The sequence below is a fragment of the Theropithecus gelada genome, chromosome X (genome assembly GCF_003255815.1).
Source record: "Theropithecus gelada isolate Dixy chromosome X, Tgel_1.0, whole genome shotgun sequence".
Taxonomy (NCBI): domain Eukaryota; kingdom Metazoa; phylum Chordata; class Mammalia; order Primates; family Cercopithecidae; genus Theropithecus; species Theropithecus gelada.
Genome location: NC_037689.1, coordinates 27,478,277 through 27,496,707, shown reverse-complemented (window position 1 = coordinate 27,496,707; position 18,431 = coordinate 27,478,277). Strand labels below are relative to the sequence as shown.

The 18,431-nt window shown below is 40.1% G+C and overlaps 1 protein-coding gene across 5 annotated transcripts in view; it reads left to right on the top strand.

Annotated features, from left to right (window-relative positions):
* The window catches only part of NLGN4X (neuroligin 4 X-linked), a 346,508-nt gene extending 330,501 nt beyond the window's left edge, over nt 1-16,007 (top strand). For all 5 annotated transcript variants that reach the window (XM_025373357.1, XM_025373356.1, XM_025373358.1 and 2 more), the window contains 2 exons: nt 2,096-2,885; nt 12,408-16,007. In XM_025373357.1, coding sequence (XP_025229142.1) covers nt 2,096-2,885; nt 12,408-13,257 — 1,640 coding nt within the window. In that variant the 3' untranslated portion in view covers nt 13,258-16,007. The remainder of the gene's footprint in view (nt 1-2,095; nt 2,886-12,407) is intronic.
* The last annotated feature ends 2,424 nt before the right edge of the window (nt 16,008-18,431 follow it).

The following is an 18,431-nucleotide window of genomic DNA, read 5'->3' as shown; positions in this document are numbered from 1 at the left end:
GGCCGAGGTGGGCAGATTGCTTGAGTCCAGGAGTTCAAGACCAGCCTGGGCAGCGTGGCGAAACCCTGTCTCTACAAAAAAGTGACACATCTGTAGTCCCAGCTACTTGGGAAGCTGAGGTGGAAGGATCATTTGATCCTGGAAGGCAGAGGCTGCAGCGAGCCGAGATCCCGCCACTGCACTCCAGCCTGGGTAGCAGAGTGATACCCTGTCTGAAATAAAAATAAAAATACCCAGACTGTTTGCCTTAGGAATTCCTTGCTGGTTATGTGGTCTAATGAAGACAAAGTACTCGTGGAAAGTGATAGTTTTATGAAGATATTCACCCCAGTATTAGTATCATAGCAAAGAATGAAATGAAAAGCTACAAGATCAAAAGGAGAGGAAAATTATAATGAACCGTATGTATTTACTCAAAATAATAATAATTTAAGAATTTACCTAAGATCTACATCAGCTGGAAAAACACAGTGTAGATAGCTATATAAATATTGGGCTCAGCTATGCAAAACAGACATTTGAATGGGGGGAAAGAGCTAAGAATTAAGTGAACTCCTAGCATACTCATTATGCTAAGGTGAGTTGTGTTTTAAAGTATGAATTATGGGTGATTTTTTTTCATTATCCAACTATTTTAGTCTTATCAGGAGTTATACTGCTTCCCTAACATACAAATAAATGTTTTATGTATGTTACTTATATATACACTACTGCCTAAATTACTGCCAGTAGTTATGAGAAAGGCAGGAAAGGAACTTCTCACAGCATTTTTTCCAATTCTGAATGTTTTAACTACTGAAAGTATCCAACTGAATACATATTGACTTTTTTTGGTTGTTTTTGTTTTTGTTTTTTTGTTTGGACATTTTAAAATAATCTTCAGAGCCAAGCATGCAAGTCAATACTTGCACATTTCTGACAGAAACGTTCCCAAGATGGCTTTGATGACATTTTGGTCAAAGCTATATTGGTTTCAAGTTGCAGTCCTGTGTGTCATCTTTGGGCAATCCTCCAATCTTTAAAATCACATCTTCCTGATGACTATCATATTTTCCTCGTATTTGATTGCTTCTGTGACCTTAAAAATCGACAGGGCATGAACTTCTGGACTCACAGCTGAATGCCTTATTCTTTAGTGCCCGACTCGGGCTGGGATCCACGGAAACGGCGGGAAGCAATCGTAAATGGAATGCTGATTTTTACAGCCCGCCTCTCTTGTCCTGTCGTAGTTAAAAATACAGATTTTATACTTCTGGACATCCATGTAGTAGACTGAACTCATGGAGAATTTTAAGCTACACAGAATTTTACTCCTAAAATTACCCATGCTTTTTCAAGTTTCTCACCAAGCAAAGCATTTTTTATATGTGGCAAAATAAAATATACACATCTCTGAGTTTCCAATGGATGTAGTTTTGAAAGAAGTGACTTCAAAAAATACTCATTTAGGCACCCAGTTGAGGATTTCTTTAAGCATAGCTAACTCAGTGTATTTATTTTAATTGCCAGATCTTAATATCTTCATTAGACTCAAGGTATAAGTAAAAATGCATTCCTGAATTAATACTCTGAAGTTGATTCAAGTGGATTTATTTTTTTTCCCATAATGAAGAGATACCTAGTTTCGCTTGTGAGACAAGAGGGCCTTTGACCTTTTACTAGCTTAAAGCATTTTTTTTTTTTCTTGGAAATGGGGAATGCAGTTGCTGTTGGAGTTTTTATATATGGCATCTGGAGGCAAGGAAGCAAAAATGACACTGGATTGTGGAAGGAAAAAGAAATCACATGTGTTTTACCAGTGCAGGAAAAGTGTAAATGTGGTTTCATTTCCTTAAACTCGTGTGTGTGTGTGTGTGTGTGTGTGTGTGTGTGTGTCTGTGTGTGTAGAATAACATTGCCTAAAATGAATGTTCAGGAGGAGGGGGGAAGGGGAAATCGAAATGAAAATGGGTAAAAGGTCCCCTGACAGAGTTGAATGCTACTACGTCCAGAAATTCACATGCCTGAGAGACAATCACAGCCTTCATTGCTCAGTAAAAGCTGCGTTTCTGTCCTGCGGGTTTTCATTTGCATGTCCACAATTTTGCACCTGCAGGTCTCTTCCAGAAGGCCATCATTCAGAGCGGCACCGCCCTGTCCAGCTGGGCAGTGAACTACCAGCCGGCCAAGTACACTCGGATATTGGCAGACAAGGTCGGCTGCAACATGCTGGACACCACGGACATGGTAGAATGCCTGCGGAACAAGAACTACAAGGAGCTCATCCAGCAGACCATCACCCCAGCCACCTACCACATAGCCTTCGGGCCCGTGATTGACGGCGACGTCATCCCAGACGACCCTCAGATCCTGATGGAGCAAGGCGAGTTCCTCAACTATGACATCATGCTGGGCGTCAACCAAGGGGAAGGCTTGAAGTTCGTGGACGGCATCGTGGATAACGAGGACGGTGTGACGCCCAATGACTTCGACTTCTCCGTGTCCAACTTCGTGGACAACCTTTACGGCTATCCTGAAGGGAAAGACACTTTACGCGAGACTATCAAGTTCATGTACACAGACTGGGCCGATAAGGAAAACCCGGAGACGCGGCGGAAAACGCTGGTGGCTCTCTTCACTGACCACCAGTGGGTGGCCCCCGCCGTGGCCACCGCCGACCTGCACGCGCAGTACGGCTCCCCCACCTACTTCTATGCCTTCTATCATCACTGCCAAAGCGAAATGAAGCCCAGCTGGGCGGATTCGGCCCATGGCGATGAGGTCCCCTACGTCTTCGGCATCCCCATGGTCGGTCCCACCGAGCTCTTCAGTTGTAATTTCTCCAAGAACGACGTCATGCTCAGCGCCGTGGTCATGACCTACTGGACGAACTTCGCCAAAACTGGGTACGTTCTTCTTCGTGCTGGGGTATCGCTGTCCTCGTCACTTGTTTGGGTCCTCAATATAGGTATTGCTTCTACTGCCACTTGCAGGAGCACACGTGCGTACACACACATACACATGTGTGCACACATATACACACAGATATACGCTTACACACGCAGTAACAGGCAGCTTCTCCCGCAACATCTATGGAACTCATTTTTTTCTTTACTCCTAAAGTGTTATAGGAGTAAAACAACTGTCAAACCAGATTTTTACTAGAGTTCTAATTGCCCATTGGGAATTCCAGAGTTCCTACCTGCAGGTGCAGGACTCATACATATAGGACAGTTCTGTTAATAGCTGATTAAACGGTTTTGTTTTTGTTTTTTTGTTCTTGTTGTTTTAGAGACACAGTCTCACTCTGTTGCCCACGCTGGAGTGCAGTGGTGCAACGATAGCTCACTACAGCCTTGAACTCCTAGGCTCAAGCCATCCTCCTGCCTCAGCCTCCTGAGTAGCTGGGACTACAGGTGCCCGCCACCATGCCTGGCTAATTTTTAGTTGTTGTTTTTTTGTTTTTGTTTTTGTTTTTTTTGGTAGAAACAGGGTCTCACTCTGTTGCCTAGGCTGAAGTGTACTGGCACAATCATAGCTCACTGAAGCCCCAAACTCATGGGTTCATGTGATCCTCTCATCATCTCAGCCTCTTGAGTAGCTGGGACTACAGGCGTGCACCTCCATGCCCTTACATGGATTTTTGTAGACAGGTTTGCTATGTTGCCCAGGCTTCTCTCAAACTCCTGGGCTCAAGGGATCCTCCTACATCAACCTTCTGAATAGCTGGGACTGCAGATGCACACCAACTTACTCAGCTAATTTTGTTTTGTTAGAGACAGGGTTTTGCTGTGTGACGTGAGCTGGTCTCAAACTCTTGGGCTCAAGCGATCTTCCCACCTCAGCCTCCCAAAGTGCTGAGATTACAGGTGTGAGCCACCACGCCAGCCCTGATTACAGAGTTTTAAGTCTAATTTCAACCATATCTCTTTTGTTAATTTGTGAGGGTATCACAGCACATGCACCACTTGGGGAATTGTGTTGATTGCCTGGCCATAGGAATGAAAACACATATCATAATAATTATACAGAAATATAAATATATATTCCTATATATATTTAATGTCTCTATAAAAATATAGATATTCCCATATGTATAATATATAGTACATATATATTTGTATTTGTATATATACACACACAAATATATTTGTATATACAAATACAAATAAATATACTATATATACAAATACAATATATATAGTATATATACTAGATATACAAATACAAATATATATACTATATATACAAATACAAATATGTATATACATACACAAATATATATTGTATTTTCTTTGCTATATAAATAGCTATAGAGATAGAGCAAATAAAATATATGATATTTGTATCATATTGCTATATGGCTTGCATATATAAACACATACACACAAACACACATATATGTGTATCTCACAGGAAAGCTCATTTATTGGCCTAAATATAGTAGAAAATATAAAATATACAAAAAGCACATATACAACCGAGTCTGCCAATATTCTGCCGAGCGGATTCTCTGCAAACCATGGGAGAAAAGAACCCAAAACATCCTAAATAGCTCCAGACATTGTGGCATCTTTTCATTTTCTCTTGTCTAATAATGTAACTGTGGAAATGGATGGGGTGTCATTCTGTTCTACCAGTGTGTGCCTCCATCGTCACCCTGAGCCTCTTTACACTGAATGAGAGAGAGAGAGAGAGATGTGCCTGTCACCCAGGGAGGGTAAATCTTCCCATGCGGAATGAGGCTCTGAGACTGCAGTGGCCCTGCCACACATGAGTTATGCACAGTAATCCTTAGAAGATCTGGGGATGCTGGTGGTTTCAATGCCTACGTGTTTAGCAGCTGGCATACTGTACAAAGATTCCAAAGTGGTTTGGGTGGGGAGTGGTTTAAGAATGTTTTGTGCTCTTGGCAAAAGTACAGCATGTTTTTGTAGTGGAAAAGGTATCACCTGGACACCAACTTTCAATAATCAGGCTTTGTAGATTTGGTCTGAGAAAGGCTACCTGGAGGAGAAGGGAGGAGGGACCCACATTTGATGGAAATGCTTGTCTTATTACTGAAAGGTTCTTTCTTGTGTGAATAAATTGTTGAAATCAAATTATACTTTTTTTTAAAAAAGTAAACCTTGTTTATTAGTCTGTTAGGGCTGCTGTTATCAGAGTATCAAAAACTGTATGTCTGTGCTGGGTGCAGTGGCTCATGCCTGTGACCCCAGTACTTTAGGAGGCCAAGGCAGGAGGATCGCCTGAGGAAGCCACGAGTTTAAGACCAGCCTGGGCAACATAGTGAGAGTCCATCTCTACAAAACAAATGAAAAAATTTAGCTGGGCATGGTAGCATAGGCCGAGAGTCTCCGCTTCTCAGGAGGCTGAGGCAGAGGGATCACTTGAGCACAGGAGGTTGAGGCTGCAGTGGGCCATGTTTGCACCACTGCACTCCAACCTGAGCGACAGAACGAAACCTTTGTCTTAAAAAAAAAAAAAAAAACAAAAAAGCCCAAAAAGTGTGTGTCTTATAACAACAGAAATGTATCGGTTTACACTTCCTAAGGCCAGAAGTTGCAAATGAAGGTGCTTGCAGGGCCAAGTTCCCTCCAAAAGTTATAGGAAGGTATTTCTTTGCTGCTTCTTAGTTACTCGTGTTTGGGTGCAGACTTTGGCATTCCTGCCTTGCAGCTGCACCACCCCACTCTGTGTGTTTGTCATCTCATGGCCTCCCCGTGTGTCTCTGTCTCCACATGGCTGTCTTCCTATAAGAGCATCTGCCAAGGCGCATTAGAAGCTCACCCTACTCCAGTATGTGACCTCATCTTAACATAAATAGTCATATCTGCAGCTACCCTATTTCCAAATAAGCTCACATACTGAGGTACTGGGGTTAGGACTTCAACGTATCTTACTTTACGGGGAGCCAGTATTCAATCTCTAATACCTTGTGAAGCCAGGGCCAGGCCCTCTTTTGTGACAGCACTAAGATAAGTGGTGTCTGCCCTTGCAGAGAATTTCATCTTCTTGAAGCCTAAAGACTTCCATCAACATGGCTGTACTCATTCAATCTTCACTACATTGGCATCTAAAGGTATTACTGACTTGGTCTGTAAACACTCTCTTTACTTACTTTCATTAAAACCATATGCTTTTTCTTTTCCTCCTTACATGATTTGAAAATAAACTTTATGTGATTATCTTAAGTGGAAAGCTAGAATCATTCCTCATACATTTTATAGAACCATTAAAGCAATAGTGAAATCTAAATAATGCTGTTAAATTCTCATTAGCTCTTCCTGACTCCCAAGGGCTGTGAGACTGAGACTGGCTCTCTCATTATGAAAAAAAGGAAAAAAGACAGAAAAAGATAAAGGAGGTTAATTAGTTCCATGAGGTGATCGTTATCACTGCTGGCACCAAATGGATGCTTTTACCAAGACATCATGAAGGTCTGAGAGAGCCGTGAGAATACCACAGTGCTCTCTCTGTTATTGAGTGCTTTTTCATGCCATGAATCTGTTTCTTAAAACCACTTGGCTTAGAGCCTGTGGTTTCCCCCCTGCATTTAGGGAATACATTCATGTTGCCATTCATGGTCTGTGTTGAGGGTTCGTCTAGCTTTCATGAAGGCCCTGACATGACTGGAAGAGATGAGGAAGGAATTACTGCTGGAACTTGGAGAAACACTCTGATGCTACTGAAATCAAAAGCTGCTGGTAGAGAGAGTTCATTGAGGTACCCAGAGCTCGAATGTCAGTCCGTCTGAAGCCTCTATTTTTGTTTCTTCCGCCCATGGGAAACATCCCTGAAATAACACTGAGTGTATTAATGCAGTGAGCTCTTTTAATTCATTGGAAAGGTATTAGAATGACTCAAATGATTCCTCAAGGAAGTTACTCAGAACTTACATCCCATGTGAAATGCAACGTGTGGATTCAAATACAAATAGATTAAGGGATCACACCTCCATGGCAGCTCCATAAAAGAAGGAAATGGGGAATATCACCGTCAGGCACAGTCTGGTGAGCTAGGTATTCGTCAGTGGATGACAAGGACCTCAGTTGCAGTTGCTAGTTATTTGTTTATTGTAAATTGGGTGGTGGCCCGATCACTCCAGGGCAGAGAAGGAGTCCCTGGTCACCAGGTGCAGAGAACGAACCAACCTGATGCCCGTAAGGAGAAAGTATGGGATGCACCTTATCTGTTGTCATCCTGTGAGCTGCCAAGTTTAACGCCGTTCTGCAGAGCACACACTCAGACGATGACTCACAGAACAGGAGGGCATATTTCTGCATACCATCACTGTTCCCTTCCAGCACTGGAGGTGACAGGAGGAAACAAGAATAGCTCCCAGCGTGTCTGTCACTACACGGTGCCGTGGAGAGAGGATCGCATTGTGCCAGGACATGCTTCACCACTCTCAGTGGGCGTTATGTCAGGCGTTCTAAACCTGCAGACACAGCACAGTCTCTCAATGGCGCACGTGTTTGCCGAGATGAGGAGGATGGTGTCTGGATGCTTCTATGCAGACACCTCAAAGCAGATGGTTCTGACCTTTAGTCTAGGTTTGAAGGCACGTATACCTGGTATACATAAACCTTTGGATTTGGGATGGGCACAGAAAAATTATGTTGGGATGTTAATGGCAGAGAAAAGAAAGGAAGGGAGGAGGGAGGAAATGAAGGAAAGAGAGTTGGGACAAAGGAAGGAAGGGAGGGAAGGAGGGAGGGAGGGAAGAAGAGAAGAAAGTAGGGAGGGAGGGAATCAAGAAAGGAGTGAAGGAAGGGAGGAAGGAGGGAAAGAAAGAGGGAAGGGAGGAGGAGAGGAAGGAAAGAAGAAGGGAAGGAAGGAGGGAGGGAAGGTGAAAGGAAGGAAGGGAGGAAGGAAGAAAAGAGGGAAGGAAGGAAAGGAAAGAAAGAAAAGAGGCAAGAGAGGAAGGGAGGAGGGAGAAAGAAGAGATGAAGAAAAGAAAGTAGCGAGGGAGGGAAGGAAAAAATGGAGGGAGAGAAAAAGAAGGAAGGAAGCGAGGAAGGAAGGAAGAGGGAGGAAAAAGGAAAAAGGGGATGGGGGAGGAGAGGAAGAAGGGAGGGAGGGAGGGAAAGAAGGAAAACAGGGAAAAGGAGGGTAAGAAAGAGAAATGAGGGAAGGGAGGAGGGGAGGAAGGAAAGAAGGAGGAAGGGAGGGACAATTGGATCCTTGCTTATAGATCATGTCAGCTGCATATTTTCACGGTAGCATTAGGTGAGAGGGCTCTCCCATCTTGGAAAGGCGGAGGCAGCGAGTACACAGAGTAGAAATGAGGAGGAAGTCCCTGCCGAGGCTCTAAATTATGAAAACCTTGATCAAGACAGGATATTGAAATCAGTGAATGCCAGGGCCTCAAGTAATCCTTGCTATTTCTTTTTTATTATTGTTTTGAATAGGGAAGCAGTTGCCCAGGCCTGTGCCTGAGCGGGATTCTCCCCTGTAGCAAGGAGGAGTTTCAATGTTAGTCCAGGTCAGAGGACTAAAATCATGCTGCAAGAGAACCGTGTAAGCTCAAACATGCAGAGGCATTGTAGAAATAAGGTAGATTGAGACCATTTTTGGAAAAGTACATCTTTCCTTGACTCTGAGCAGCATCAAGGAAAAGTGAAAACTAACTCTGAAGTTTGAAAAGGGTTCTAGAGCATTAAAGTCCTTTTCCTGTAAAATTACTTTGGGAATAGGAGAAAAGGGGTTTGGCCAAGCTGATCAACAAAATTTAGGTGCTCATTGATCCAGGATTCTTTCATTTTGAGGTCTGTGTGGAAAGAGATGGACAAAAAGGAGTAGGGGAATCTTGGTTTATTTATAAGGTATGACAAAGAACAGTGCTTTAAAGTAATCAAACAATACATTATAATAATATAGTAGAAGACCTTATGTGCTATTGGAAGTCAGAAATGAGAAGAGAGTTTTGTAATGGAAAATCAGGTCAACACATATTTTGATTTTTTTATGTTGTTCCATCAAATCTGGGGTTTGTACAGCAGATTGATTTCTATCCTGTTTGCATCAGATGCCATCACTGCTTTTGAATGTACTGGTATCCTATGATTAATTTATATTCAACTATTGTTAAATCTTTAGGAAAGAAAGAAGTTACAATGAGGTATTTAGTGGGGATGGGTTACAGAGTTGCAGCATAATTCTGGCTGTAAAGGCAACCTTTATTACCAAAAAGGGATTTTAAGCTGAATGAATGAACATCCCCACCTGGTGTGGCAGAGGAGTCACTGAATGCATAATAAACTAGTTTGGTAACAGATCGTTAACTGCGAACAATGTTTTGGGTATAAGGAAAACCTGTGCTACTTAAAGGAACAGCTGAGAGGATTCACAGACATTTTTAGAGAGATCATAGTACTATATCCATCTCTAGCTAAAGAAATGAACTAGACCTTAGAAATGCACTTGAGTCTCTGCTGCCAAGATTACATCTCAAATAAAACAGGGCAGGGGGAAATGGCCGTGTTAGGTGCTGGGGGATAAGGAGAGAGACATGCATTGAGTCTTTTACTGGAGAGACCAACTTGTGTTTCTATCCTCAGTCATTACAATCTTTAATTTTACTCACAGGAGTTTAAACAGTCCTTATGCTGAATAAAATCTAAAAAACAAAACACTGATACCCCACATCTAGGTCTCACTGTCTGGAGGGTTTGGTAAGGGAGAATGACTTGGGCTACCATAATCTCCACAAGTGTATCTGGGTTTAAGAATTCTGGCTGTGCATCTCTGAGATCTTTAATAGACAGACCGTATCAGGCGGCAGCTCACTTTTGTGGATTTTCCAAATCCTCTGCTTTATTCTTCAAGAACAAATTAAATGTGTTTTCTTTACCTTTCAAATATACCCTGAGTTCCTTCAGAAATAGCCTAGTACCCAAAATGAACAGAATACTCCATCTCCTAGATGCTCACTGCATAATAGGTGATACAGCCACACATCTAATAGACCCAATTCAGTAAAATTGGATCCATGGAAAAAAAGGAGGAATCTTCACTTCCATTTGTTTCTTTAGAATATTAAAAATCAATAACTAATATTAGTGGATTTTTTTCCTAAAATATTTATTCACTTATTTTTCTTTTAACACACATTAAATAACTGAAAATTTTAAAATTATTTCAGAAAGCTTAAAGAAGCACAAGAAACATGAGATGTTGCATTGAATCCAACATTTTTTCAAAACCATATAAGAATACATGTATAATAAATAAAAAAGCAGAAGACTTTTCAAATATATTGTTTATCAGTAAATAAGAAAACTCATGGTATTAGAACCTATCAGATTATATATATTTGTTTTCACCCTCTTAGTAAAGTGAAAACACAGCAGTTAGTGTGCATTCAACTAAAAGGTAGAGGTCAACTTTCTTTTTCTTCTGTATTACATTATACATCTTATATCTATATCTATAGATAGATATACACATACACATATATACCCACATAATATACACACATATATATACTGCATATAGTATACAGTTAGTATACAGTATAAACTGTGCTATACAGTATCCTTGTATATAGTATGTAATATACAATATACTTTTATACACTGTACAATGTATGCAATATAGAAATACAGTATGTACTCTGATACACAGTATATCACTCCCTAGTTCTCCCTCCCTTGCAATATTGTAGGTGTTCTAATTTTTATTTTGAAAGAGAGGGGATAATATTTCCTGAATTCTTACCATATGCCAGACATTTTGTCATTATCTTTCAACCTTCATCACTTACCTCCAACCCTGATATTCTCATCCACCATGTAGAGGAGTTAAGGCCAATACTGGCTGGAAAACTTGCTCAAGTTTTCACAGCTGTTAACTAGCCAGAGCTGCAGAAAGTTGAATACAGGGAAATGATTTATCATCACCACAGACTCAGACTGAGGGGATAAAATCTTCCTTTAGCAAATGTGTCACCTCTGAGTCAAGTATATTGTTTGGATCCTGCACAATGTCTGGTAATGGCTACAGATACATGATCTTCCTTGGTCCTGCAGCCTTCTGCCATGCAGGCCATGCAATGGTTGGAGGCAGTGTCACAAAAGTGCCGCCAAGGAGGAGTTACCTGGAACATAGATCTTAGCTCACACCTGGAGCCATTGATCAGAATGTTGCAACTCCCTGCTTGCCTGGGTCTGCACATCACATCTGAATGTTCAGTACTAACTAGTACATAACATTTTACCATGCGTAATCTCAAATCTTTCTTATAACAAATAAACCTTAAGATGTAACTGTTTTGTAGCTTACTTTACAAACCGTCAAAAACTGGAAGAAATTAGCATTTGGTAATTTGTTTTTTGAAGAGGAAGTGTTATCCTAAGAGAGTTGGTTGCAAAGATGTTTATTAAAGGCCCTATGTTTTATGAATTATCTCCAAATTTTTATGATTTTCCTTCTACCTGTGCCCACTTGTGCAAATAATAATAAGATAATTCTTTGGCTCATAGTTTCCAAGCACAGCTTAGCATCTGTAACAGCCCTCAGCTTGTTTCCGGGTGTCTTATTTATCTTAAACATGTTAACCTCATCATAACTATATGTACCATTTTAGCAAACTTCTTACAGCTAACATAGCGTGCTTTCATGTTTTCCAGACTTAGTCTTCAAAAGGTATTTTGAAGACTAGGTATTTTACTTTCAAATAGAGAGCAAACACATGGTGTATATGCCTGTTTACAAACATTTTCTAATTATAAAACCAATTTTTGACTGTTAATATCAATTTTCATTGCTAAAACTGCAACATTTATTCATTTACTTCCAAAGAAATTCTTGAGCAAGAAAGAGAATGCCCATTTCTTGAACAATAGCTTCTTAATCAGAATTTCTCAACCTCAGTACTGTTAACATTTGGGTCCAGATAACTTCCTTGCTGTGGGGGTCTCTCCTGTGCACCAGAGGGTGTTTAGTGGCATCCTTGACCTCCACCCTTCATAGAACAACCCTTCATCTATGAAAACCAAAAATGTCTCCAGACCTTGCCAAATATCCCTTTGGAGCAAATCCCTCCTGGATGAGTTTTCCAGTTCAAGAGAGTGAAACTTGAAATACTGAAATTGTTCCTAGAGACACTTAGTTTTCCTTTTTTGCCTTTATTTTTGAAGATCATTTGATGCCTTAAAAATAGTAGACATGTTATAAAAATGCCATAATATTGCTATCAGGGTTTATATTTAAAAGAAAAATAAGCAATTTTTAAGGGAAAAGACAACATGGTAGACATGTCTAGGATTAAAGCAGAATGTACCTTTGCTGCTTGGGTATTTTGTGCTCATTGAAAAATATATATGAAGAGCAGATTGTAACTTCCTGATTTATTGGTTTAAGATAATTTCATGTCACATGTGGAAGAGTATGACCTTTCTTTTTTTTCTTCCTTCTATCCCCAGTGATCCAAATCAACCAGTTCCTCAGGATACCAAGTTCATTCACACAAAACCCAACCGCTTTGAAGAAGTGGCCTGGTCCAAGTATAATCCCAAAGACCAGCTCTACCTGCATATAGGCTTGAAACCCAGAGTGAGAGATCACTACCGGGCAACGAAAGTGGCTTTCTGGTTGGAACTCGTTCCTCATTTGCACAACTTGAACGAGATATTCCAGTATGTTTCAACAACCACAAAGGTTCCTCCTCCAGACATGACATCATTTCCCTATGGTACCCGCCGATCACCTGCCAAGATATGGCCAACGACCAAACGCCCAGCAATCACTCCTGCCAACAATCCCAAACACTCTAAGGACCCTCACAAAACGGGGCCCGAGGACACAACTGTCCTCATTGAAACCAAACGGGATTATTCCACTGAATTAAGTGTCACCATTGCCGTCGGGGCATCTCTCCTCTTCCTCAACATTTTAGCTTTTGCGGCTCTGTACTACAAAAAGGACAAGAGGCGCCATGAGACTCACAGGCGCCCGAGTCCCCAGAGAAACACCACAAATGATATCGCTCACATCCAGAACGAAGAGATCATGTCTCTGCAGATGAAGCAGCTGGAACACGATCACGAGTGTGAGTCGCTGCAGGCACATGACACGCTGAGGCTCACCTGCCCACCAGACTACACCCTCACGCTGCGCCGGTCGCCAGATGATATCCCACTTATGACGCCAAACACCATCACCATGATTCCAAACACACTGACGGGGATGCAGCCTTTGCACACTTTTAACACCTTCAGTGGAGGACAAAACAGTACAAATTTACCCCACGGACATTCCACCACTAGAGTATAGCTTGGCCGTATTTCCCCTCCTATCCCTCTGCACCACCTGCTCAGCAACATAGAAGAGATAAAGAGAGAAAGAAAGTCTCCAAACCAGGAATGTTTTTGTCCCACTGACTTAAGACAAAAATGCAAAAAGGCAGTCATCCCATCCCAGCAGACCCTTCTCGTTGGTGTTTTCCAGTATTACGAGATCGACTTCTGACCCTATGAAATGTGAAAGGTACACATTTCTGTTAAAATACTGCTTTAAGATCTCTACCACTCCAACCGATGTTTAGTGTGATAGGACATCACCATTTCAAGGACCTGGGTGTTTCTAACATCATGGAAGCAGCTGACACTTCTGAAACTCACCCAAGGACACTGAATATTTTTTAATTACAATGGAAATTTAAACATTTCTTTCTGTGCCACACAATGGATGGCTCTCCTTAAGTGAAGAAAGCGTCAATGGGCTTTTGCCCAGCACATGGAGCTGTAATCCAGAGAGAAGGAAACATAGAAATTTATTATTAAAATAAAAGAATGGACTATGCAGAGAAATCTGTATGGTTCTGTGCAAAGAGGTGTTTTGCCAGCCTGAACTATATTTAAGAAACTTTGTAAAAATTAAAAATGTATATAGCTGTGAGTTTAAACAAAACCACAAACAGACAAACAAGAAAAAAAGCTTTTATTGGTGTTTTCAGTTTGAAAGAGCTTTTAGCAAGGTTGTGCTTTTCATTGTGCTCTGTATGTATATAAATATATATATATACACATTAGTCATATCAGCTCTGTTTCCTCCCCAACAAAAGAGGCTTTTCTTCTTAATTACTTGTGGTAAACAAAGACATGGGATTTTCTTACATGAGATTCTCATTTGTAGGAGGATGTGATGTCCCACAGAAGACCCAGACGGTCTGTGTGGCCTATTTCCCCCGTCAGGTTGCACAGGTGCATGCAAAAGCATTCTTAGGAGACCATTGTTTTGAAAAACTTTGACTCGTATGTGTTAGCCTTCATGAAATTGCAGTACAGAGATGAGTCCCCAAAGTGGAATGTATTTACAGCTTGTTAAATTAGAGACATGCACACACAGAGAATCAGCAGGGAGAAACAAAAATACAAGTCCCATTCTGTAGCTCTGGCCCTTTGAATATGTTTAGGAAGAGTTGCTTCCCATTTCAGGGCCCTGCCAAAAAAAGAAGAAAGCTTGCCTTTGGTGGGGCTATGCCCCGTGGAGTAAATACGGCTCTGTGTTCCCTAGCAGCTGCGGGAGGGTTTGGCCGATGAAGTACCTGCTCAGCTTAGCTAATCAGATTGAAGGAAGACATGTGTCTTTCCTTTTTGTTTAAGCACTCGGTCCCTTATTTATCAGTAAGCAGGTTTTTAAAATTTTTTTGTATCATTTATGGGATCAAACAAATGATTGTCTGAAAATATCACTTTTTGTGAATTTGTATATCTGGTCACCAAATGATGAATATTATAGAAGAATGGGGGAAGAAAAGGATAGAACATTAAAACTGCTTTGCATGGGTTTTCTGGGAAATTAGGATAACTTCACTGAGAAGACATTGAATGGAAATTATTCACCCATTTTAAATTGGTGACCTAGGGATCAGAGATTTTTCTTTCCAATAGCTTGTCATTTTCTCATTTCTCTTCTCATTTTCAGGAAAGTTTTGAGTGTTATAAGGTGGAAGGAAACATAGTAGCAACGGTTACTTTATATTTTGTCTTTCAAAAATTATTGCATTACCAAGAAACAGTAGCCAAAGATATTTGAAGATCATGTCCCTCGGCTCCATTGTGGGTTATTCTAGAAATCCAGTCTTAAATCTCTCTGCTAAAGTGGACATTCCTCATAAAAATTGTCCAGCTGCCTGGCTCTTTTGCAGTAACAGCCTTTGATTACTGAATCCCTACACTCAAACTATAGTGATGTATCAGTGTTTGAGAGTGACCTCTAGAAAAAAGAAAAGTGTTTTTAGAAATGCATAAAAGTCATCCCCAAATCCTATTGCTTATCTTGGGTTAAATTTGAGAGTGATTCTCTGTATATAAATATGTGAAATATTATTATCTCAACTTAGCACACGTGAAGCAACATTTCTGTCCTACAGAGAGGTGTCATGGTAAGATTTCATTCCCAATTCATTGTTTCATAGAGCTATGATCAGGCCATTTCTGCAAGCAGTGTATGACCCCACCTGAGCAACCACAAATAGGCTCTCCGTGAAACTACAAAGGAAGTGATGTGTGGCACCCATGCTGGTTTCGTCTGTCTGTAATGTGAATTCCAGTATTTGTTTAGTATTTCCAATTGTCTCCTGCTAGCAATATGTACAGTAACGCGTCAGGCTTGTGACATTTGAATAAGGAAAAACAGAGTTCCTGTTAAGTGAATAACTTTAGCTTTTACAGGGGATTATGATCAAAAGTGATTTAGTACATCTTAAATGATATCTTATTTCTACATGGAAAGAAGTTATAGAATCTTCATAGAGTTCTATGAGAAAAAAAATATACTTGCTATCTATGAAAAAGAGAAAAAAGAAAAAAAATGAGAAAAATAAGAAAAAAAAATCATTTCCTAGGCTTTTATTCTTGATCTTCAAAGGCACGCAGGGTTTAATGGTTCCTTGGGTTATTATTTTGCAATTTTGTTTTTTATTTTGCCTTAAGTAATGATAGAAGATATATATGGCCGGACACATATGTATAAACTTTTCAGCAGCATTTTTAATAATAAAATATCACAGTATTTTCTAATGCTTTGTGCAAATAATTATGCGTCCGTTCTTTCTTGGTAGGTGGCGTGTTTTATTTACTTTTGTTGTTCTTTGAATGCCTTTTTCTTTGTAAAAGCTAAGTGATGCAGCTGACATAGGCTACAAATGGATAAATACATTTGGTAATGGGATGATTTCTTTAGCTTTGGCCAGCTGCACAGTTGAGGAGGCTCTGCTGGCCTGATTTTGGAAAACCAAGCCCTGTTTGGTGAAGCGCCTCAGATGACACTGCCTGAAACGGAGTGTTTGGATTTGTTATATCTACCCCTGCTCATTCTTGTGTCACTGTGTTTGGAATTGTGGTTGACAAAACACTTTAAAATAGCCTTAGGTGAGTAAACTTTCAAGTGACAGCAAGAAATTCTGCTGAATGAAACTCAAGAGGCAGAAAATCACTATCATACCAGTGGGAGTCCATTTGTCAATTCCTTCCTGTGCATCCAACCATCGCGACCTTATTTGACTTTCACAGTAGCCTTAAGGGACACGCACATGCATTGCTCCCCTTTCATAATGGAAGATGTTCAGAGGACACTAGCCCCTATTAGACAGGAGAACTTGATGGATAACATGATAGTATATCCTCATAGCCCAAATCTTTTCACCAAGAAGTTAACACGGCAAACACTTGTAAGTCAAGGCCTTGCATGTTGTGATAATCCTAGCTAAGTATCAGAGAAAGAAAGATAGCAAGGACCGGGACTCTCTGACATATGTGAACTCCTAAATTCTTCAGATGTTGTTTGCCTCAATCATGTTGTGAAGGCACACAGGAGAAATACATACACACACACATATATGTACATGTATATATACATTATAGATGTATATACATGTACATATCCTATATGTGCATTATGTATAGAATCATGCACAGCATATTTTTGACAAATGCAAATAGCATATATGATGACAGTCTCATGAGATTATAATACCATATTTTTATTGTACCTTTTCTATGTTTAGATACACAAATACTTATCATTGTGTTACAGTTGCCTAGGGTCTTCTCTCCAGTCATGTGCTGCACGGGTTTGTAGTCTGGAAGGACTAGGCTATACCATAGAGCCTAGGAGTACTGTAGGCTGCACCTCGAGGTTTGTGTAAGTACGCTACATGATGTTTGCACAACGATGAAATCACCTAACGATATATTTCTCAGAATTTATCCCTATTGTTAAGTGATGCATGACTGTACATGTATACATTATATGCACTGTATATGCACACATACATGCATATATATTACATATATAAATATATACATAGACAGCACATACTTAAATTCCTGAAGATGCCAGTTCCATTAAACATATATATACACACACATATATATGTGCACACACACTCATATATCCACACACATCTATAACACATTTAATGTGTTCATATATACATTCCTATGCATGTGTGTGTATACATATATATAAAATACATTAGTTCTCTTTATCTATGGAATCACATTCTGCAATTTCAGGTACTGTGGACAACTGTGGTCTAAAAATATGCGAGTACAGTTCAATGAGATATTTTGAAAGAGACGACACTCACATAACTTTTATGACAGTATATTGTTATAAATGTTCTATTTTATTAGTTATTGTTCATCTCTTACTGCCTCTAATTTATAAACTTTATCAAAAGTGTATATATATAATAAAATACATAGTATATAAAGGGTTTGGAACTATCTGTGGTTTCAGGTATCCACTGAGTTTTGAACGCATCCCCCTTGGAATATACACACACATAGACACACATGCATATATACATACACATAATTTACATAGATATATTCATAGATATGCATGCACTTAAATCTCAGCATTTGCATTAAACACATATAAACATACATGTATATACACACATACATATATACTTATACATATTTAATTGAATGTCATCTTCAGGCATTCAAAGTCTAATTTTTAGCAAATTTCAGCTAAAGGGAGAATCACTCTTGTTTTGACTATTTTGTGCATTCTTGTTCATTATGAATAACTCAAGGATGCTAAAAAATATATGCATTCATTCATTCATTCAACAATCCTTTACTGGATATCTCCACTGTCCCAGGCCCTGTGCTGGGCTGGTGTTAAAATTGAAGAAAAAACTTCTCACATCATAAACCTCAAGGGGAAGGCAGAGAAACACAGAAGCAAGGAGAGGCAGGGGGTGCTGGAGATGGAGATGGCACCCATGCTAATAAGTGGTGCTAATAAATGTCTGGACACTGCCCTTAACCTAGTCTGTGAAGATTGGGAACATATTCTGTCTGAAGAAACCTAAGCCAGGCCTTTCCAACTCCGTAGAAAAAATGACAGTGGGTGGTGTGTTGTGGGGAGGATAGAATTCCACACCTTTGAAGTGAGAAGACAGGAAGTTGGGGAACCATGCTCCTGCA